At 39.1% G+C, this 24,650-nt stretch overlaps 1 protein-coding gene across 4 annotated transcripts in view; it reads left to right on the top strand.

Annotated features, from left to right (window-relative positions):
• The window catches only part of LOC139444883 (synapsin-like), a 92,717-nt gene that overhangs the window by 24,758 nt on the left and 43,309 nt on the right, over window positions 1–24,650 (top strand). For all 4 annotated transcript variants that reach the window (XM_071225887.1, XM_071225888.1, XM_071225885.1 and 1 more), the window contains exons 2-4: window positions 603–660; window positions 6,662–6,753; window positions 23,947–24,097. In XM_071225887.1, the coding sequence (XP_071081988.1) occupies window positions 603–660; window positions 6,662–6,753; window positions 23,947–24,097 (301 nt within the window). The remainder of the gene's footprint in view (window positions 1–602; window positions 661–6,661; window positions 6,754–23,946; window positions 24,098–24,650) is intronic.

Genomic DNA, 24,650 nt, shown 5'->3' on the forward strand with positions numbered 1-24,650 from the left:
CTTTAGCTCTTTGAAGTAATAGTGTAATAAATATTTTGACATTAACTTGTCTCGTCTACACTGAAGCAAGATGAGTCTGGCAATCCAGTCTGGATAATATTGGGAATGTCGATTTATCTGCAGAAGGAAATTAATTGCTCTGTTTACCCATGATTGGTTAATCCTGATTGTTGTTATTTTGGATGATTGCACATAAGGAATGACATATCTGGATTTATGATAATTTAATGTATTACATTCTTTTAAAGTGTTTGCATTATTATCACTGCAAAGATTCTGTTTGTTCGTTTGTTGTTTAACACCTCACTCAGCAATATTCCAGCTATATGATGGTAGTCTGTAAATAATCAAAACTGGACCAGACAATCTAATGATTGATATCATGAGCATCAATCCATGCAAATGGGATACGATGACATGCATCAACCAAGTCAGCGAGTCTGACCACCCGATCCCGTTAGTCGCCTCTTATGACAAGCATAGTCACCTTTTACAGCAAGCATGGGTTGCTGAAGACCTGTTCTACCCCGGATGTTCACAGGTCTCACTGCAAAGAATTCACATTATAACTGATGCTTTAATCAGTGACATTTGTTTTGCAGGTCAAAATACTTTCGAGGTAAAAAGATATTTGGAGACTGGGATATACGAGTAGAACAGGTGAGTGTGTTATGTTATTGGCTTTTTTAGTTTAGACCAAACCAGTTTATTTTCCTATTTTGCCTTAATTAAGACTATCCTTTTGAAAAATATAAAATAAATAATAAAGTGGTTTGATTGAAAACATGCATCATTTCTAGATGTTATGTTTTGGAAACTATTCTCCTATCAACCCTCTCAGCATTTAGTTTGCCCCCTGCATCTTTTCAAACTGAACAAGAAAGTCATAAAACAAGAAAACAAATTGTTGTGCATTATATTCATAGTTGTCTACTCACTTAATCTAACTGGGTATCACAGTTGATTCATGGCTATCACTATTTTCGCCCAAAGCTATCCTTATTTATAGTAACTGGCTATCATGGATGATTCATACATACCTGTAGTATATAGTCCATGGCTATCCTTATTTATGGTAACTGTCTGTCATGGATCATTCATAGATACCTGTAGTATATAGTCCATGGCTATCCTTATTTATGGTAACTGGCTATCATGGATCATTCATAGATACCTGTAGTATATAGTCCATGGCTATCCTTATTTATGGTAACTGGCTGTCATGGATGATTCATAGATACCTGTAGTATTTAGTCCATGGCTATCCTTATTTATGGTAACTGGCTGTCATGGATGATTCATAGATACCTGTAGTATATAGTCCATGGCTATCCTTATTTATGGTAACTGGCTGTCATGGTATCTCAGTGGACTAAAACTGGAAAATGTCAGATACAAACAGCCACAATTTATTCTTCTCAAGGATGAGAATAACATGGTTAACCTGGACCTTCCCTCTCAACCCTGAGAGCATGTAATATAATATATATGTCATCACTGGTAGATAACACCGGTTGAGTCACAGAAGGGATTGTGGTAGCTGCGCATGTAACATGCTTAAAACCTGTGTAATATGTGATATTGGTCGTGCCTTTAGGAAAGGTGCTAAATAGTTTACATATGGCAAAAAATAATTATGTTATTAAATGCATCTGTCATTAATTCTGTCTTGTTACTGTTCCATTTTTTGAAGACTGAAATTAGATTTGAATCAAGCCATTCAAACCAGATTTATATTACGTTATGACCTTTTTTTCGTTTTGTTTGGTTTACAGATCCTCCAATACAAAATGCTGAGCAAAAGAGAATTTTTGATATTAGAATAATCATTTTTTTAAATATTTTTATCACTGCCACCCGAAAAACATGTGTTTTAAAATATAAAAATATGGCGAGAATCCTGCTATGCAGTTATATAACGACTTTGCCATCAATGCTTGCTACGTTGCAGAAGGAGTTTCTTGGGCAGTGACTTACATGACAAGATAGTGTTGGCAGTATGGGGTAGACACTTCAGTCACATCCCAGTACTATGCCTATGACAGAATATTTTATTTAAGGAGTAAATGATGAGTGGGAGTTGTTTAATGTACATTTAAACACTGCAGGGAGAATAAACTATGAGGCGTGCAGAGAGTCATATATATACTCTTCAAAAAAAGAAACTTGACTTAGATGTAAAACCACTTTTTGCCAAATATCTAAAATAATTACATTAAATGAGAACCAAATTAGTCAAACAGAAAGATGATGTGTCTATAATTCGTGAAAACACATGCAAAGCACATAAACGTAGCGTTTGGGGATCAATTTTACAGCTTCATCCAAACGCAACCGCCTGTAAAAAACGTGCAGCACAGGATCCTGCATTTAGGCATGCAGGCCCCCCTGCTGAATGGGTATAAAAATCCACATCAACGGCTGTTCATACAGTCCTAATAACGGCAGTAGAGGCGGTGACAGAATGCAGCTCAATGGAACCATGCCATTGGGAGATTACAAGCTGGAGCAACTCAGCAAGAAGTGGCCAGGCACTTTGGCATATCCAGACAGACAATCTCCGCACTGTGGACCCGAAACAACAACACCAACAGAGTTGACGACAAACCAAGGTCAGGAAGACAAAGGGTGACAACCTAAGCACAAGATTGATATATCCGGCTGCGACACTTCCGAGACCACACTACCACAGCCACATCTACAACCACAAAGATCCCTTGGGTATGCAGAATAACAGATCAAACAGTACGCAACAGACTGAGGGAGGCTGGACTTTTTGCACGAAGACCTGTTCGAAGTCATGTAGTGACCCCACGTCATCTGGCGGTCCGTCTGCTTTGGTGCCAACAGAGGGTTAGATGGGCACGTGCAAGGTGGAGAAATGTACTGTTTACTGACAAGTCCCGTTTCCTACTCACACGTGCTGATGGGGGCGCACGTGTCTACAGACGTTGGGGTGAACGTTACGCCCCCAACTGTGTGCTGCAGGTTGTCCCATTTGGCGGCGGGAGTGTCATGGTATGGGCCGGAATTCATCACGGTGGTAGGACACCTCTCGTGCATGTGGCAGGTGCATTGACAGGTGTGCGTTACAGAGACTTGATCCCACAGCCTTACGTTCTTCCTCACGTCAACGTTCATGGCGGACAGTTCCAGCAGGACAACGCTCGACCGCATATGGCACATGTTTGTCAGGACTTCTTACAGCACAACAACATCAAGACATTACCTTGGCCAGCCCGGTCACCAGATTAGTCCCCGATTGAGCATCTGTGGGACGAGTTGGATCGATGCGTTCGCAGAAGGAATCCACCGCCCAAAACACTTCCGGCGCTTCTTGATGCACTTCAGCATGAATGGCAGCACATCCAACAGCATGTTATTGACAACTTGAGCAGTGATTGATGCACGTGTTGGGCACAACCAATACTGACATTTTCTGTACCCCTGTGACATTAATTGTATCATGTACGTGTCTCTGTCTAGGTGACATGATTAATGTTTTGATGTGTACATTGATCTTCAAACAGTGTTTCAATTATGGTTTCTCTGTCCTATTTTGAAACAATCGCATTATATTACATTTTGAAAGTCAGTGTCAAGTTTCTTTTTTTTAAGAGTATATATGCAGACTCTTTGAGGATTTAAATATAATGTACAAGCTTTAAAAATATTTAACTGTATTTGAACAATGATGAGTCCCTGAATACAATCCAAATTTCGCGTCGATTATCTGTACCTTTTCTCCCTATGCCAATTGTCATTTCCCTCCCACTTTTGAGTGCAGTCATTCAGCCATTGCATTTATCTATGTTGCCCATCTACATCCAAGGGGAACAACTCACTAGACACTTCCCTCTCAAAAATAATGTTGTCTAATTGACGACGTCATCAAGTTGCAAACGCATGTTCAAATTGCCAGAAATGACATCATGATAGAACAATGTGTTATCGTTAAATAAACCACGCTTTGTTCTTTATTTTTTTATTTATTTTTTAAATTTTATGAAAATTTAATAATGAATGTATTTTGGCCTTACTGAAAGATTCTCTTAGACTTCATCCGTTAAAAACATTTCCCAAGGATTTATCTGAATGTCTGAGCCTTAAGTGCAAACTGTGTAAATATTCATATGGGCATTCAAACCTAAATCACATGAAAAAAACCAATATGACAGTTGGAAGCGGATGAACAGACGATGTCACTTAGAATGACACTGATGCATATCCGGGGCAGTCGGGTAGCCTAGTGGTTAAAGCGTTCGCTCGTCACACCGAGGACCCTGGTTCAGTTCCCGACATGGGTACAATGTGTGAAGCCCATTTCTGGTGTCCCTCCTCGTGATATTGCAGGAATGTTGCTAAAAGCGGCGTAAAACCCAACTCAAACACTCACCCCTAATCATAAATCATTGCTGAAAGCAGAGCCCATTGTACTGTTCCAACTATATCAAATCAGTTAATGGCAATATTTGATTTTGTCGCAACTATTTATTGACTGAACTTGTAATGGTGAGGGAAATTTCAATCCATTGTTATACTTGGTACTGAATATTGAATATTCACATTTAGCCTCAGATGATATAGAATTGTATTGACAAATATATGCAGAAGAATATGGTATTAACTATGGGTGACTAGCAATGACATCTTTACTATCAACAGAACACTGTTGTGATACCATGAACAATATAGGCACTGCAATAGTTACTAATTGTGCTAATTTGAAGAGGTGAGGTGAGGTGAAAATGGGTTTAATGTCACGTCCAAGATTATTGCACTTATATTGCGACGTGCATGCACATATGTGTGTGTGTGTGTTTGTGTGGCTGCTTGTACTAGTCTGGACTGATGCCGATTTGTAGTACTAGCCCACTGAGATACCATGCCACAGTTTAACATGAATACCCCACTCAGACACAGTACACTGACTCCGAGACGACTAGTCCTTGTTTTAGCCCCCTAATGCCAAGCGCCAGACAGGGTAACAACAAGTACCATCTTTTAACGTCTTTTGATATGACGCGGCCGGGGATCGAACCCTGGACTTTCTGCTCTCCGGGCAGACGCTCTTTCCGCTAGACCACAGAGGCGGTAGCTAAGTAGTTTGAAGAGTACTTTACTTCGATAGTGAAGGACAGCATTGGTGTTAACTGTTGCTATTTCATACTTGACTGGTGTTTTGTCATCAAGCATGGACAGTTGTGTTGCATCAATAATTTTTATCAATCATTACACTCGTAGTATATATAGAGAATCTCACCCGAGTGTCTTTTGATATAAAAAAATATATCAACACAAGTTAATAAAAGTGGAAAAACTCTGAGGCTTGCTGAGATTTTATTTGTCATCCAACATCATTCTTCCAACTTTTTCAGTTTGTAGACAGTGATAAGCAGTGTCTTAAGTGAAAAAAGTACTGCTCACAGCATTAGTAGCAGAGCCATTAGTGATGTCATTTGATTGTGATGTCACGGTAACAAATGACATCACAATCAATGGTCTGCAAAGCATTGTGATGCAATTTCATTGCAGCAATATCTACCATGGAGATCTCCTGTTTTGGATGAAAAATATTCCCTAGCCATCATTCTTTTACTCAGACGTGAATTGTATTTTATTGTGTACCACACTGATCTGTTCCTGTCTAGCTCCATATCATATTGTGAAACAATCCTTGCTACAATCCTATTAAAAGTGCATGTGAAAATTCTGAATTTCCATAATCTCTAAAGTTATAATAAGGTATTTGAATTAACACATCACTTTCTAATGAAAATGATTTTCAGATCATTAATATGATGTGTCTTGTAAAGAGGAGATGATAAGCTGATGGATGAATAATACAGGCTTTCCTTGCTTAAATAGACAACCTCTTTCAGTTTAACATTAGTTTCCAATAGTGATAGCCTGAGCATGAATAATTAAGGTAAACATCACAGCTGAGTTAATGGCAGCCATCAAGATTGTGCGTTGTGCAGAAAGGAAATTTAGTTGTGACATGTAGGTCACATGTTCCTCTTAGTCTTCCAGCCTTTGGGTATTACTTGATGGCTACCTTAAACTCTGAATAGGACACACCTATTTCTTTTCTTGTGTGTCAAAAGTGAAAGGAGTTGTCTTTTTTATGTATAAATGCTGTAATTGTTTGTATGCTTGTTATTGTATTGCAAGATTTTTTGGGGCATGAGTGGCCTAGGCGTCTAAGGTACAGCAATTCACTGTGCAGAGTTGTGTCCCTTGGGAATGCCAGAAACCTAAGAATGTTGGTGTGAATCCCGGTTTCCGGTTTGTGTTTCTAGGTTTGTTAGCACCATACCTGTGCTCATGTGTTTTGCCAAAAATGTAAATGTCTGGGACCTGCATCACTTCGGGCTTTCCTCCTACATTAAGCTGACACGAGGTGATGTAACTGGAATAATGTTAAAAGCAGCCTTACACCCAGCTCTCTCATTTACACATGCAAAGATTTGTGATTAGTAATAAATCAACTTCAAGGAGGACAATATACTTATTTGCATATTGATAAGGTCATCAAAAAAATCCACAAATATTGGTCTGTTTGTGGCATTAATGATTTATATTGTGCAGTTTCTCATATCTGAACTTGCTGCATCGACAATGTTATTGCTGCATTCAAGCGTGTTTTCTTCATTTGCAGGCTGAATTTGCTGAAATAAACCTTGCTGCCTACACTGACTCAGGATGTATGGTTGATATTCAAGTCAACAGAAATGGGACTAAAGTTGTCAGGTAGGCCACGCCAGCACCAAGGGGTACCGATCTGTGAAACAAGACGATGGGCAGATCACATGCCACATTAACCTGTCTGCCAGGGACATACTGGAACACTGCTTTTAAGCACAGATGAGGTCGAAGAAATGTCATTGCATGATTCAGTACTCTATTTGATAAGGTGGTGCGCGTAAATTTATTATTGGACAGTGTTTGATTTCTAAAAAAACAAAGAATACTTTGCAAAAACCTTATTTTATGAGATCGTTTGCAAATATCTATTCTCCAAACCTTTGTGGTTGAAATAAAAATAAGAATTATATTATATTATCTTCAATTATTTTTTATATTTTTCAAATTCTCTATTTTTCATTTGGCTTTTTTGTGACGTGTTACTAGAATGTTAAAATTATATTGCATTTACATTTGAATAAAGCCACACAAAGCTCAGAGTACCATTAATTCCCCACATGGGTACAATGTGTGAAGCCCATTTTAGGCATCCCCTGCCTTGATATTGCTGGAACACTGCTGAGAGCGGCATAATAGACATGCTGACTTTAGAAATTCTAAGGTCATGAAAGCAAATAATGTGTGATTAAAGATAACACAAATTCGACATGGACAATAATTCAGTATTAAATCATCCCGACCCAGGTTGAACTTGATGCTCCCAACATGGAGTGTAGCCTTACAGTAAGGTGAATCTGATTATATGTGTTGATGAGGCAGCCACTTTGAAAAATAGTAACTCTATATCCGGATAGTGTAATTACTATTACTCTCTATTATCACTATCATCAAGAGTGAGTGAGTGAGTGAGTATGGTTTTACGCCGCTTTTAGCAATATTCCAGCAATATCATGGCAGGGGACACCAGAAATGGGTTTCACGCATTGTATCCATGTTGGGAATCGAACCCGGGCCTTCGGCGTGATGAGTGAACGCTTTATCCACTAGGCTACCCAATCGCTCCACTATCATTAAGAAATTAAGTAGTTTGTGAGTTTGTGTTTACATGAATTTGACTGAAATCAGAGAAATAAGGCTCAGACATTTGACTTAGTAGTCATTATTCTGTTACAATAAAATATGAGGTCATTCAACAAAGGTTGCATATAATATTCTGAGAACTGAAAAGGTTATAAACAACATTTTATCAAATTGTCAGGTAATATGTCTTTTATACAAAATAATAGTTTGAAACATCTTCACGTATTATATATTAGCTGAGCTGCATCTTAGGCAAGCCAGAAATCTAGACTGTGAGTTTGAATCCCAGTTTGTCCTAATTATGTTTCTAGGTTTGGCAGCAGAACACATTTTGTAGCAAACTTCTGGTCATGTTGCCCTCATCATGAAGATTATTTATTTAACGTGAACTGTTTTGACGTGATGGTTTCTTAAATGTGTAAATTGAATTTTAGATGATCAATAATGGCTGAAGATGTGTTAACCCCATCATCCATACAGACATATCACGTGTGGTCTTCGAGAAATTGTGTTTCTCGTTTAGTGGATGAATACCAAGATATTATAATTCCTTAACAGGAGGAATATTTTTAATTGTAAACACATATTTCTATTATTATGAAAACTTACCTTGTATATGAATTCTGCTTTATTTGTAAAACAAAATACCAAAGTATTACATTTATTACCCAAACTATCACAGTATATTGTGAAAAATATTAATAGTTTTGCAAAAGGGCAACCCACCATTGTTAACAGATAAAAATAGATTAATCAGAATAGTTGGCTAAAATAATTTGTTTCCTGTCTGGATCAAAAAGCTGTTGCAGCACAGCTACACACAGGATACAGTCTTGGAAGCATCATGTCAGTCGTGACGCACTTTCATGACATCATTTGGGAAATGCTTGACACTGATCAGAACTTGGTGTGAGAATTTAATTGCATCCACACAAAACAGTGATATTACAATGTTTGGCATACATCACTGGACCCATGAAGATCTGGGTTAGAATAGGTCTCCAGTAACCCATGCTCGCCGTAAAATGCGACTACGCTTGACATAAGAGGTGACTAAAGGGATCAGGTGGTCAGGCTTGCTGACTTGGTTGATGCATGTCATCGTATCCCAATTTTAAGGATTGATGCTTATGATGTCAATCACTGGACTGTCGTCATATAGCGGGAATATTGCTGGGTGCTTCGTTTAACAACAAGTAAATAAACACACAAAAACATGGTTAAAGTGTGAATTTGGCTTTTCAAGATGAAAAGTTTCATCTGTTTACTCCAACCCCAACAAGGGTTAATCTACAGGAGCTAGACTATTCCAGCAGAAAGGTTTCATGTGTTTACTCCAGCTCCAGCAAGGGTTAATCTACAGGAGCTAGACAATTCCAGCAGAAAGGTTTCATCTGTTTACTTCAACCCCAACAAGGGTTAATTACTGCAGGTAGACAATTACAGGAGAATAGTTTCATGTGTTTACTCCAGCTCCAACAAGGGTTAATCTACAGGAGCCAGACAATTCCAGCAGAAAGGTTTCATGTGTTTACTCCAGCTCCAACAAGGGTTAATCTACAGGAGGTAGACTATTCCAGCAGAAAGGTTTCATGTGTTTACTCCAGCTCCAACAAGGGTTAATCTACAGGAGGTAGACAATTCCAGCAGAAAGGTTTCATGTGTTTACTCCAGCTCCAACAAGGGTTAATCTACAGGAGCCAGACAATTCCAGCAGAAATGTTTCATGTGTTTACTCCAGCTCCAACAAGGGTTAATCTACAGGAGGTAGACTATTCCAGCAGAAAGGTTTCATGTGTTTACTCCAGCTCCAACAAGGGTTAATCTACAGGAGGTAGACAATTCCAGCAGAAAGGTTTCATGTGTTTACTCCAGCTCCAACAAGGGTTAATCTACAGGAGCCAGACAATTCCAGCAGAAAGGTTTCATGTGTTTACTCCAGCTCCAACAAGGGTTAATCTACAGGAGCTAGACTATTCCAGCAGAAAGGTTTCATGTGTTTACTCCAGCTCCAACAAGGGTTAATCTACAGGAGCTAGACTATTCCAGCAGAAAGGTTTCATGTGTTTACTCCAGCTCCAGCAAGGGTTAATCTACAGGAGCTAGACAATTCCAGCAGAAAGGTTTCATCTGTTTACTTCAACCCCAACAAGGGTTAATTACTGCAGGTAGACAATTACAGGAGAATAGTTTCATGTGTTTACTCCAGCTCCAGCAAGGGTTAATGTACAGTAGGTAGACTATTCCAGCAGAAAGGTTTCATGTGTTTACTCCAGGTCCAACAAGGGTTAATCTACAGGAGCTAGACTATTCCAGCAGAAAGGTTTCATGTGTTTACTCCAGGTCCAACAAGGGTTAATCTACAGGAGCTAGACTATTCCAGCAGAAAGGTTTCATGTGTTTACTCCAGGTCCAACAAGGGTTAATCTACAGGAGCTAGACTATTCCAGCAGAAAGGTTTCATGTGTTTACTCCAGGTCCAACAAGGGTTAATCTACAGGAGCTAGACTATTCCAGCAGAAAGGTTTCATGTGTTTACTCCAGCTCCAGCAAGGGTTAATGTACAGTAGGTAGACTATTCCAGCAGAAAGGTTTCATGTGTTTACTCCAGCTCCAACAAGGGTTAATCTACAGGAGGTAGACTACTCCAGCAGAAAGGTTTCATGTGTTTACTCCAGACCCAACAAGGGTTAATCTACAGGAGCTAGACTATTCCAGCAGAAAGGTTTCATGTGTTTACTCCAGACCCAACAAGGGTTAATCTACAGGAGCTAGACCATTCCAGCAGAAAGATTTCATCTGTTTACTCCAACCCCAACAAGGGTTAATCTACAGGAGCTAGACTATTCCAGCAGAAAGGTTTCATGTGTTTACTCCAGGTCCAACAAGGGTTAATCTACAGGAGCTAGACTATTCCAGCAGAAAGGTTTCATGTGTTTACTCCAGGTCCAACAAGGGTTAATCTACAGGAGCTAGACTATTCCAGCAGAAAGGTTTCATGTGTTTACTCCAGGTCCAACAAGGGTTAATCTACAGGAGCTAGACTATTCCAGCAGAAAGGTTTCATGTGTTTACTCCAGCTCCAGCAAGGGTTAATGTACAGTAGGTAGACTATTCCAGCAGAAAGGTTTCATGTGTTTACTCCAGCTCCAACAAGGGTTAATCTACAGGAGGTAGACTACTCCAGCAGAAAGGTTTCATGTGTTTACTCCAGACCCAACAAGGGTTAATCCACAGGAGCTAGACTATTCCAGCAGAAAGGTTTCATGTGTTTACTCCAGACCCAACAAGGGTTAATCTACAGGAGCTAGACCATTCCAGCAGAAAGATTTCATCTGTTTACTCCAACCCCAACAAGGGTTAATCTACAGGAGCTAGACCATTCCAGCAGAAAGATTTCATCTGTTTACTCCAACCCCAACAAGGGTTAATCTACAGGAGCTAGACTATTCCAGCAAAAAGGTTTCATGTGTTTACTCCAGGTCCAACAAGGGTTAATCTACAGGAGCTAGACTATTCCAGCAGAAAGGTTTCATGTGTTTACTCCAGACCCAACAAGGGTTAATCTACAGGAGCTAGACTATTCCAGCAGAAAGGTTTCATGTGTTTACTCCAACCCCAACAAGGGTTAATCTACAGGAGCTAGACCATTCCAGCAGAAAGATTTCATCTGTTTACTCCAACCCCAACAAGGGTTAATCTACAGGAGCTAGACTATTCCAGCAGAAAGGTTTCATGTGTTTACTCTAACCCCTATAAGGGTTAATCTACAGGAGCTTAACTATTCCAGCAGAAAGGTTTCATCTGTTTACTCCAGCTCCAACAAGGGTTAATCTGCAGGAGCTAGACTATTCCAGCAGAAATGTTTCATCTGTTTACTCCAGCTCCAACAAGGGTTAATCTACAGGAGGTAGACTATTCCAGCAGAAAGGTTTCATGTGTTTACGCCAACCCCAACAAGGGTTAATTACTGCAGGTAGACAATTACAGGAGAATAGTTTCATGTGTTTACGCCGGCTCCAACAATGGTTAATGGAGCCAGACAATTCCAGCAGAAAGGTTTCATCTGTTTACTCCAACCCCAACAAGGGTTAATTACTGCAGGTAGACAATTACAGGAGAATAGTTTCATGTGTTTACGCCGGCTCCAACAAGGGTTAATTACTGCAGGTAGACAATTACAGGAGAATAGTTTCATGTGTTTACTCCAGCTCCAGCAAGGGTTAATCTACAGGAGCTAGACTATTCCAGCAGAAAGGTTTCATCTGTTTACTCTAACCCCTATAAGGGTTAATGTACAGGAGGTAGACTATTCCAGCAGAAGGATTTCATGTGTTTACTCCAACCCCAACAAGGGTTAATTACTGCAGGTAGACAATTACAGGAGAATAGTTTCATGTGTTTACGCCGGCTCCAACAAGGGTTAATGGAGCCAGACAATTCCAGCAGAAAGGTTTCATCTGTTTACTCCAACCCCAACAAGGGTTAATTACTGCAGGTAGACAATTACAGGAGAATAGTTTCATGTGTTTACGCCAGCTCCAACAAGGGTTAATCTACAGGAGCCAGACAATTCCAGCAGAAAGGTTTCATCTGTTTACTCCAGCTCCAACAAGGGTCAATCTACAGGAGCTAGACTATTCCAGCAGAAGGCTTTTATGTGTTTACTCCAACCCCAACAAGGGTTAATCTACAGGCGCTAGACTACTCCAGCAGAAAGGTTTCATGTGTTAACTTCAACCCCAACAAGGGTTAATCTACAGGAGCTAGACTATTCCAGCAGAAAGGTTTCATGTGTTAACTTCAACCCCAACAAGGGTTAATCTACAGGAGCTAGACTATTCCAGCAGAAAGATTTCATGTGTTTACTCCAACCCCAACAAGGGTTAATCTACAGGAGCTAGACTACTCCAGCAGAAAGGTTTCATGTGGTTGTTCCTCACACAACAAGGGTTAATGTACAAGAGTTAGACTATTTAAACAGAAAGGTTTCATTTGCTTGTTCCAGCTCTTTGGAAAATCAATAAAAGATGAAAGAAGAGATTAAATTTTCAAAGGTTGATTATCACTCAATGAATTGAAGGCCAGGGCCAGGTCATCACCTGGTTCAGTATTTTCAAAGTGTAACTATAGGATAGAACCTGAAATTTTAAGATAGCGTGTTTCGGTATGTATATTCTGTGTAGGAAATACCAGAAAAGGAGATGTTTTACTGCTAGAGGAATCGCACCATATAGAAGTTGAAGCGTCAGGCTGTGATCTCAAGGGGTAGAAAGATTGATGGCAGTCCTTTGAATTATTCGTAAATAGGTCCTGAAAAGCTAGGAAGGGAAATATCTCTCAAGGGCAATGGTTAGCAGCAATCTGAATTTCATTTAGAATAGTGGACTTTTGTCTCGGTCTATTTTGCTGGTTACCATGGGCGTTGATAGCCAGGACGTTAGGATAATATGGTCAAGGCAAGTTTGGTCGTCTCACAAAAGCAAAAGATGCCTTGAGTCTTTTTCGTTAAAGTAGATTGGTTATGCAAGAGATTGTATCAGTGTTTATGGTACCACTGAGGGATTCGGTCCAATGATTGATCCTTCTTTGATCATCTGAAGCATATAAATATTTATATCCAGATAAATGTACTGCAGGCTATTTAAGAAGATAAGCCTACTGTGTTGGAGATAGAGAGCTATGTTTGGATGGTTTCTTGGAAATGGGTAGGGTCATCGCTAGTGGTGGAAAGTATTGTAGTTTACTAAACAATGTGTTATTGTGATTTGAAACCTCTGATGACCAATCTAAATTAATATTCTAAAAAATGATATGTACATGATACTGTATTCTACTGGTTATGAGAAACAATGTGTTATTGTGATTTGAAACCTCTGACTAAAAAGTGTTATGTACATGATATTGTATTCTACTGGTTTAATGAGAAACAATGTGTTATTGTGATTTGAAACCTCTGATGACCAATCAAAATTGGTATTCTAAAAAGTGATACTGTATTCTACTGGTTATGAGAAACAATCTGTTATTGGGATTTGAAACCTCTAAAGACCAATCCAAATTAATATTCTAAAAAGTGATGTGTACATGATACTGTATTCTACTGGTTATGAGAAACAATCTGTTATTGGGATTTGAAACCTCTGACTAAAAAGTGATATGGACATGAAACTGTATTCTACTGAGAACAAGAGAAATCAGTTTGTTACATGCATTGTTCATTATATACGTTTATTCGCTCAAAAACGTCTGCCATTTTGGCTTAAACAAAACTCAATACATACACATCCCGCATCTACTGGTGATTCACTTAAAAAGTACCCAGTGATACACCTTCAAAACATTTTGATGCTATGGTCGGAAGAACTTGTATCTGAAATTATCATTTTATCAGAATAATATATTCCAATATCATGTTATTTTAGTTACAGCTTTCACTATATATATAAAATAATAGGAACCATTAGCGTAGCACTTTAGTACAGGATATTTTTATGAATGGAACAATTTGACCAGTCACCGTAGGGACTTCCTGCACTACATGTATTTCAATTTTGAAAATGTCATGTTGACATTTAATAGTCAAACTGCCTCAAATATGACTTTTAACTGGTCAAAGTATGGCATTTATGATATATGTATCCATTTTCTTGCAACTTAAGTTTGTTTCAAGGCATCAATAACAGTAATCTGACCGTGGTTGCTGTAAATAATGGTGAGTTGTGCGATCTACGGATCACTTCCAGACATGATTCGTAAATGAAATTTAGTCGTTTTACAGACAAGATAAGTCCACTTACATGGACAGGTTAGAGTAACAAAATGCAAGTTTAACAAGGTTGAATCGTCACCAGTGATTGTGTTGATTCGCGTCTGATTGCATACAGCCAATAGTCAGTGACACTTGCCACTGAGTGAGATTTCTCAGTACGCTATACATGTCATTAATTAGTGGTAGATAGGCTTGTCAGTGATCGGATATCAGTTTGCCATATACGTTAGTTCGCCAATATATTCGCGAATATATAGGAGAAAAATCAGGGATTTTTTAACAGTTTGTTGTCTCCGTTTGTTCGCTCTAACTGTGTTCATTATATCTGTGTTCTACTGTATAGGACAAATATATATATATAACAGGAGTTTTAATTGGGATGCTGACATATGACATAAGCATCCGAAGTATAATATCAATTTCTATATTTCTTTATTTGTTTGTTTGCTTATTCATTCATTCATCTCTTTATTTCAAAATTATATTTATTTATATGCTTATGAGATTAAGAAAGTATGTTGTTTAAATTTCAATTATATACTTCCTTTTTCAACCATGGCCTTGAATGGTTTTTGAAAAATTTATCAATAATCCAGTGATCCAGAAAGAGTCACCAGTGGAGCCTATCCATACTTTACATTTTTATATCAATAACTTTACTTTATCCAGAATAGGTCTTCAGCAACCCATGCTTCCTGTAAAACATGACTTACTAATGCTTGTCGTAAGACGCGACTAACGGGATCGGTTGGTCAGGCTCGCTGACTTGGTTGATGCATGTCATCGTATCCCAATTGCGTAGATTGATGCTCATGTTATCAATCACTGGATTGTCTGGTCAAGACTCGATTATTTAAAGACCACCATCAAATAGCTGAAATATTGCTGAGTGCTGCGTTAAACAACAAACAAACAAACAAACAACATAATAAGAAAAACACATGTATGTAACAAGTATTAAATGATGTTTATTTCATTTCATGTAAAGTTACAATTTAAGGAAGGACTAGTCTGTCATACAGACCCTGAAACAAATATATCCAATACGGCCCAAGTCTATAATGTTTGGCAAGTCTAGATTAAAATGAAGAAAGTCTCTAAGGCTCCATTGAGCTGTATTTTATAACCATAATTTAACAACTGTTTTCTCCGTAAAATATGTTCATTTCAGAGACTAGATGTTAGTCTAGGGAAGGAAGGATAGGAAGAATAATGAAGATAGGTTTCCTATTGCAATCAGCACAAACCAGACATGACAAGCTTATAAAGCATTCTGTTGTGAGTCCCACGTGTGTCCAGCCATCAGTGTCTGGTGGTGACTGTGAGGCGGGAGAGGGATGCCACCCACCCCCGCATCTTTACATTAGTGTGGAATGTCACAACACTCCACAGACAGACCGAATTAGTTCAACAGATATGACAGGCAACAATAATAAAACATTTACATACAAAGTGTCCTGTCATCTAGCCTTAATAGGCTTATGAGACACTGACGATAAATTACATTATGTACATACACATGTATAGACATGCTAGAAGTTGAAATAGAATACAGTGACTTCATCGTCAATACTGTGCAATAGGTGCGCCAGCTAGCCTGAGGTGGCCCAGTGACAGCAGAGTGCATGGCTCTGCAGAGTGTCAGGGGCGGTCGGGTAGCCTAGTGGTTAAAGCGTTCGCTCATCACGCCGAAGACCCGGGTTCGATTCCCGACATGGGTACAATGTGTGAAGCCCATTTCTAGTGTCCCCCTCCATGATATTGGTGGAATGTTGCTAAAAGCGGAGTAAATCCATACTCGCTCACACTGCAGAGTATGTGTCAAGATGGAATCCCATGCTGACTCACGGCCCTTTGCATTGTGTGTGCTGAGATGGTAAATGTGTGGGTTTGACTGTTAATCATCATGCTGGGGCACTCCTGTGAGACTCTGTAGTATGGCTCATGCATTAGGCGAGAGAATAAAGACAAAAAGGCTTGTGGAGAATATAAGGAATTTTAATAAATAACAAAATAAGAAATTTAGAAATTCAACAATCACCCAGAAGAGAGCCTGTTAACTGTCTATGATTAACTGAATATATACCTATCCCTCAGCCCACTTAGTGCTAAACCTACCTCTCCCCCAAGGGGGTACGGGTGGCCCAGTCGTCTAAGGCGCCGCGATTTGCTGTGCAGAGTTGCGTCCCTTGGGCATGCCAGAAACCTATGATTGTGGGTTTGAATCCCGGTTCGCCCCGATTATGTTTCTAGGTTTTTCAGCACCATACCCGTGCTCGTGGGTTTCACCGAAGTGGTAAACGTCAAAGACCTGCATCACTTCGGGCTTTCCTCCCACATTACGCTGACATGCCGCGATATGACTGGAATACTATTAAGAGCGGCGTTAAACTCATTCACTCTCCCCAAGGAAACTCTAAACAAACTATATTAAAGAAATATGCTATTCTGCTTACATGCTAATTTCTCCCCCACCAAGCTGCATAACAACCTATTCTTCAACTAAATATAGAGGCGTCTGGTTGGTGAAGAGTCTGTGTAAATTATCCCCGTACTAGAGGATTACTCATCAGGAAACCGCTCAGAAGACACTGAATGCTGCAGTACTAGGTCCTAATATACCACTAGGCTGACCCATTGGCCAGTAACACTGTTCGCTACCAACCAGGATGTTCCTACTATTTTGTGCTTGACGCATAAGTCGTGGCGAAACATAAAACATGATAAACATGTGACTCAAGCACTGAAGTAGGAAAACGCCCACCACCAAACAACCAACGGGAACTATATACGTCCAAAACATGTTTTAAGAGAGACAACTGACTACAAGATACATACAACTTCAAGACATAATTATAAGAAATTTATAGGGTGATTCTTATAGATCTAAAAAAAAAGCCACCCAATGAAAAAGCTCATCCTCCATCACCCATGAGTACAGCTGGCTGCCTTGTTGTGTTGTTGCTATTTTTTACCAATGAATCAAGCCCCAGCCTGCTATTGACAAGAGGGAAACCAACAAATTCTCTGATCAATGACTGCTCATATTACATCGCACGAACAGAAGTATTACTTGTGCAACATCTGCTACAGTCTTGCAGCCACCTTGTCTACATAGGAACAGTTGGGTTCGCCCATAGTTCATTCACGGGGTAGGGCTTCCCTGAGTTTTAGATGGCCTCATTTAATTGCCTGTATTCATGGGTGATGGTGTGTCAATGTGTCAGCTGAATGTGGTATGAAAATTTGCGTGCACTGTAATGTGCTGATGATCCAAGGATCTTAATTGGGGTGGATCTGAACCACGTTGACCACGTCCTGAAACTCTCCTCCTAGAGTTCTGTGCAGTCAATGTGGTACCCGTACCTCTGCCACAGGCCAGCACGATATGAAGATGCGTCACATCCTACACAGTCCATTTTACAGATTTTGTCATACCTCGTTTAAGAATCTTACAATTCCATTGGTTAATCCGTATCATGTGATGAAAGAATACATTTCAATGTCGACCCCCAAATCATGTGACTGACACTAACCTCGAATAATGACACGTCACATGATCAGTATGGACCTGTCACGTGATGAATATTGAGTCATCTGCTAGAAAACAAAATGGTGCCTTTTATGAACAGCTAAGTTACTGTAAGGAAACAGAGGATGGTTTAAAGACTTCATAAACTTTGAAGTGAATTTCGGTATAAAAAGATGAATGATTACTCTTGACGGGGTAAATATGCAAAAACAAGGACCCTCTGACCCAAGGCCTTCTGCAGTCTGACCAGACCTCCACAGGGGTTGGGTCCTTGGGTCTTTGTTTGCATATATTGACCATATTGATTGCTTTTTAGCTGTTTCATTTAATTTTTTTAGATGAACAGATATCATAAAATGGTTAACTTTGAATGAGAAAATATCCTAAAATTTGAAAAACTTTTTCCATTTACATATTTATCCTTTGTTTACATTGGTTGTACGGCTCCACGTGCAGTCATCAAAGCTCTACAGAGAGCTAGTGATATGGTCACTTGTCATACCCTCACTGTCGCAGTTATAGTAGCATCCCTAAATAATTATGCTAAAACAATCTGTAAGTCTCACAGAAAGGCTTGCTATAGGCCAATATGCTTTGATATCAGAATAACTGTGTTTGTTTACAAAGAAGATAAAAGTCTACTTATGTGATATGCAAATTAGCTTGTAGCAATGGTGTAGTGCGAAGCCATCACTGTGCTGGGGTGGATCACACAATGAGTAATGTCTTCACTCGCTGAATACTCTATGCAACTGGACCTTGTCAGTATGAGGCATCATCAGAATTAATTAATCACAATGTATATAATAATAAACTTGAACGCCAGAAAATAATCAATCTCGATTATCCAATGAAACAGATTCTATTGGGAGTAATTATTATAACGGCAAAATGGTAGTGAAAGTTATATGAAAGGATCGCTGAAAATCAGTGATGACACATATGTTTCCTAAAAGGGTAAGCATGTATAATAAATGCCAAAGTGGTTTGTTGTCAGGAAAATAGTACCAATATCAAACTGTAAATATACGAAAAAGTTTTTCTCAATCAGTCTCCATGTTACATGTATATTTATTTCTTGACTGTCCTTAGTACGTTCCCTCCCCAACCAGGCCCTATTCACCAGTAGTTATCCTGTGATTTGAAACATTTATACTTTAATAGTGTTACCGCTTTATATAACAATCACTTCTCCCTGTCAGTGTAACACATAACAATATCACAATTGATAATTCAAGTGTTCAAGTATTGTGTTCTTATTAAAAGTAAGTAAATGACACACGAGAACTTAACCGAGTGAATGAGATGGGTTTTACTCTGCTTTTAGCAATATTCCAGCAATATCACGGGGGACACCAGAAATGGGCTTCACAGATTGTACCCATGTGGGGAATCGAACCCTGTCCTTCGGCATGACGGGTGAACGCTTTAACCACTAGGCTACCCCACCACTCCAGAATTAAAAGGAATGGAATATTGGAGTGCATAATCCCCAATCTCCTAAATCTGTAATCAACGTCTCTATGAATGGTGTGAGTTAGATATAATGATATGTTGAGCAGTATTTTGGTTATATCATGTCACGTCAGCTTAGTATGGTAAGAAATAAAAGTGATGAAACCATTTCCATATTCATTACAACTCTGCTTAAAGCTAAACACCCTGAAGTGACACAGGTAAAGACGTTTACCAATTTTGGGAAAATTCATGAGCAGAGGAATAATGTTGACAACTATTTATCTTTCAATCTGATGTTCCGTTTTGGTACAGATGCTAGTATCTTCATAGATACATCTACTAAAATACCACTTACAGAGATATATCATAAGATTCTGGCACACCAAAGGGATGCAACTCTGCATGTCAAATGGTAAACCATTAGACAGCAGGGTCATCTGTGCCATGTATTATGTATTTTGTCAGAATGGAAAACGGCACCAAGAAACAGAATGGAACTCAAGCACAAAATTCTCAGTTACCGCAATCTGGTACCCCCTGCAGCCCCTCGTCAAAGTTGGTCATTGGAGGATTTGTCTATTATTCAGCAGCCACCGCATCATATTAATTAGCTTCCCAAGAGTCTCCTCCTCACTCAGCATACATCCTCCCCACTCTCCCCCAGGTGTCTGACTTAGTTAGTAGATGTCGCTGACATGCTTTGATCGCCCTCCATTAGGGCCGTCATGTCGTCCTCGGTCAGCTTAATGGACAGTAATGTAGTGTATAATTTGGTAACATCTAGAAGATAGGTCAGATTTAATCTTATCTTCATAATAGAAGGAGACATAAAATCATTACTATTTGGAGCCATTTCATTAGCATTTTTACTTGATTAGACAATAGAAGCCACAAAATACTTTCAATAATCCAGAGAAATCTATGTTGTATGATTCCGACTTTATCATAAGCATGTGTCCATGAATCAGTATCCAATAGTGAAGACGCCAGGTGATCGGGAAGCTGTCCTTTGATGTGCTTATCTTGGTGATGTGAGTTGCATCTATAATCTACAATCAAGGTTGTTAAAATGTTAATGAATTTTAGTTGTTTATTCTGTCAAATGCACTAAGGTGGTGACCCGTGAAGATTCCGGAGCAGAATAGGTCTTCAGCAACCCATACTTGCTAAAAAAGGCGACTATGCTTGTCGTAAGACGTATGATGTGCCTGTTGCGATTAAGTGAATTGCCTATACGGAGTAATCTGGGCAGAAGAGAGGATATTGATTCTTCACAACGCTTTTGTCGGCTATGTAACAATGGTTGTATTGAGGACGAACTCCATTTGGTGTTTGTCTGCCCGTTTTACGCAACATTAAGACAAAAGTATATTCCTGTAAGATTCTATAACAATCCATGTATTAAGACTTTTAGTAATCTCTTAAATAGCAAAAATGACTGTATACTCAGAAATGTAGCTAAGTATGTGAAGGAAGCCCTATCATTACGTACCAAGTCCTAATATTATACCCTTAAGATTGTTTGCAATGTAAATTGTCTCAATTGTATATTACTATATATAACTGAAATGTACATGGGCCTATGGCCTCCCATACATGAATAAACACACGTACTAACGGGATCGGGTGGTCAGGCGCGCTGAGTTGGTTGATACATGTCATCGATCCCAATTGCGTGGATTGATGGTCATGATGTCAATCACTGGATTGTCTGGTCCAGACTTGTTTATTTTACAGACCACTGTCATATACCCCCCGGTAGCTGGAATATTGCTGAGTGCAGCGTTTAACAACAAACCAACACAACCCAACTAAGATGGTATAAAAATCTTATATGCTTGGATATGAGGTGATTGCTAAAGGTAGCCATAATATCAGTGCATAATTATTCAAATGGATGATCACTGTTGTAGTGTCTGTGGTAAGATTAAGATATACCTTCACTCAAAATGTCCTCACCCGCAAAGGACAACCTCAAAGATTGATATCTGATTTTGGATGTTATTAAAATTTAATGCAATTATTTTCATAGAAGCTGGTAATGGAATTGTCAGCAAATTACCCTAACTGGTTTCTAATGATCTGGTTTTCATATCTGATGAATAATTTAGATGTTATCAAAGTATTATAAGTTGTAGCAGGATCACGAGGGGTCCCGCTTATAAAACCTAATGAGGAATACATAAAACCCCATGTACCCTGAGTAGTCCTGCTACAAGGAATGTATCTTACCGAATGTTTAAATATGACATTCTAAAATAATTCAAACAAACTCAACATTGATGGAAAACAGCTTTTCAATTGAGATGATGTTAGCTTGTGCTATGTCATGTGACTTCATGGGAAAAAGTGTGCGGCTTTTTGCTTTGAAGCAGGGCATAAGGGATTTATTCTGCCTCTCAGAAATCCGTGTGCAGTCTGTGTTGCTCGTGGCGGGGTATAAAAGATTTATTTCCCCTTTGAGAAATGTATTCCCCTCCAAGGCGGGATAGATAGTATTTTATCAAGATCACTTGGACCAGTCAACAAGGAGGTATGATAAATTATGATTATTTTCATAAAAGCTGGTAATGGAAATGTCAGAAAATTACACTTACTGGTTTCTAATGATCTAGTTTTTCATAATGTAAAACCTAGGAGTGCTTGGAGCCAGTACGCACCACATCTGCAGGGGACAGGGGACCCAATTTCATGGTTAATCACATTAGACGCATATGATCAGAGGGGACACAGGGCCTCATTGTGGTGACACATGGTCCAGTGTATAGTGCACAGGTCACAAACCAGGTGAAATTAAGCAAAATTGGTTGGGGAGAATCCTTGGATTGGTGACTGTTTGGCAACTTGGCTCCTGAGAGTTTCTAGGGATTCGGTTCTGCCCCACACTGAAGCACATGTAACAAATGTGGTGTCTCCTTGGGCAAGTGACTTTGTTTGAAATGTGCCTCTGTTCACCCAGCAGTGAATTTGTACCCAGTAGGATTAGATGGTAATGTGGCTGTTAACCTTCTAGATCCTCACATGCAGCTAGGGTTGTATACTCCCTTGGCAGTTGAAAATGAAAAATTGAGTGCTCACTGATCTATTTTTACCGGGGTATTAATACAGCTTTTAAGGTATACATTGCATATGAAGTTATGAGTTTTACAAGCGACTATTATCATTATTATCATTGCTTATCGGTCATTTTATGGTACAAGTTGTAGATGTAGAAACAGTGCCCTCCCCACCACTGACTGGTTCAATTCATTGTCACATGGTTTCACATAGTGTTTCCAAATTTGACAGGTGACAGCCTTGTTATCACGTCCCAAATTGAATAAATTGAATAACATCTTGAAATATCAAATTAGTATCTTGAATTTTCAAGAAAAAAATAAAATAACAAATTGCCCTAAAAGGCTTCCGTACAAATTTGTTCATGGTGTTGAAATAAATATTGGCAATTCTTTTATATGAAAAAAAAGTTCATTCTAGGAAATATTTAAGAATCTTCTTCTCAGGCACCACAAAGTCCATGTATCTCAAACTGTGATGTGATGTGTAGCAGCAAAAACTTCCTAGAAAAAAAGTATACATTTGAAAGTTTCATTTAACTTTAAATTACAACTACAAATTACGTTATTAAAACATTACTAGGCAGAAAAACAGTCGCAGAAAAACTGCAGTTTTAAGGTCCAAAACATAACTATGCTTCCCGTATCAAACATATCACCATCCAACAATTTTGTTTTCTTGTTTGTGTCATTTATAGCCGGGGCGGTCGGGTAGCCTAGTGGTTAAAGCGTTAGCTCGTCACACCGAAGACCCGGGTTCGATTCCCAACATGGGTACAATGTGTGAAGCCCATTTCTGGTGTCCCCCGCCATGATATTGCTGGAATATTGCTAAAAGTGGCGTAAAACCTCACTCACTCACTCATTTATAGCCACCATAAAAAATGGGTGTATACTTTCTTTTGCACTGCAGTGTAATTGGATTGAGACCTGTCCATGACTTTGTTGATGTTACTGAAAGGAGATATCTATCTCTGAAACTGCTTGACCAAATGAGTTGATACTTACATGAATGTTTGTCATACTCTCAAATAGACAACATTGCAAGACGAATGAACAGCTGCACTCACCTTACTTGATCAGGCTACAGATTTCACCACCTTGACTTACCCTTGTGATCAACTGATACTAAGAAACCAACTCACAGAAATGAACATCTGGTCTTCAGTCTGCCCCCAAAGTCCTATGCATCTATGTCCATGGTCATATTGGACTTTTCCTCTTACTTAAAGTTGATACACTGTGAAATAACTGACATGCTTTTCAAAACTGAGTTGAACACAACTCACTCACTCTTGTTACAAACACATCAAACATCCTCTCACGGAGACAATGAGTTCTTTGGGAGAAAAAAAGCTACCGTATCTGATTGTCAAATAGTTCTGTTTTTATATTTCCAGATCATTCAAACCCGACTTCCTGCTAGTGAGACAACATGTCCGAGATGCACATGAGGACTGGAGGAACCTGTTGCTAGGCTTCCAATATGGCGGAGTGCCTAGTGTTAATGCCCTTCACTCTCAGTACCAGTTCTTGGACAAGCCATGGGTGGTACGTAATTCAGGAGGGAGGGCCCCCTCTAACTTCCAAAGATGACCTGTCTTTGTCAACTTGCTGATGGCGTGTTATCTTTTGTAATAGTTTTGGTTGGAATGTCAGGATATGCCACATCAGTTTGTCTGTGTTTTTGACAGGTTATTTGACGAGAGTGTCACTTTCTGCCCTCCAGTATTTACAAACTCTGGGATCTCATTTGAAAGTCCTCATGAAAAGCATTGGTTTGAGTAATTATAAATGCTTCGATTAGTGCTATCACAAAACATCTAGGCTCTCCTTGAATGTCCAGACTTTTTCAGTTGAAACAGAATCCAAAGCATTGCGTCGTTATGATATTCAGGATCTCCTTGAATGTCCAGACTTGAGTTGAGAATCAAAAGCAATACTATCCGTCGTTATGTTATTCATGATATCCTTGAATGTCAAGACTTGAGTTCAGAATCAAAGGCAATACTATCTATCATTATGATATTCAGGATCTCCTAGAATGTTCAGACTCAGAGTTGAAACAGAATCATTGCTTTGTTTCATGTGGCAATTTAATGTT

The sequence above is a fragment of the Haliotis cracherodii genome, unplaced genomic scaffold, assembly GCF_022045235.1.
Source record: "Haliotis cracherodii isolate W230 unplaced genomic scaffold, xgHalCrac1.p SCAF_6, whole genome shotgun sequence".
Classification (NCBI taxonomy): domain Eukaryota; kingdom Metazoa; phylum Mollusca; class Gastropoda; order Lepetellida; family Haliotidae; genus Haliotis; species Haliotis cracherodii.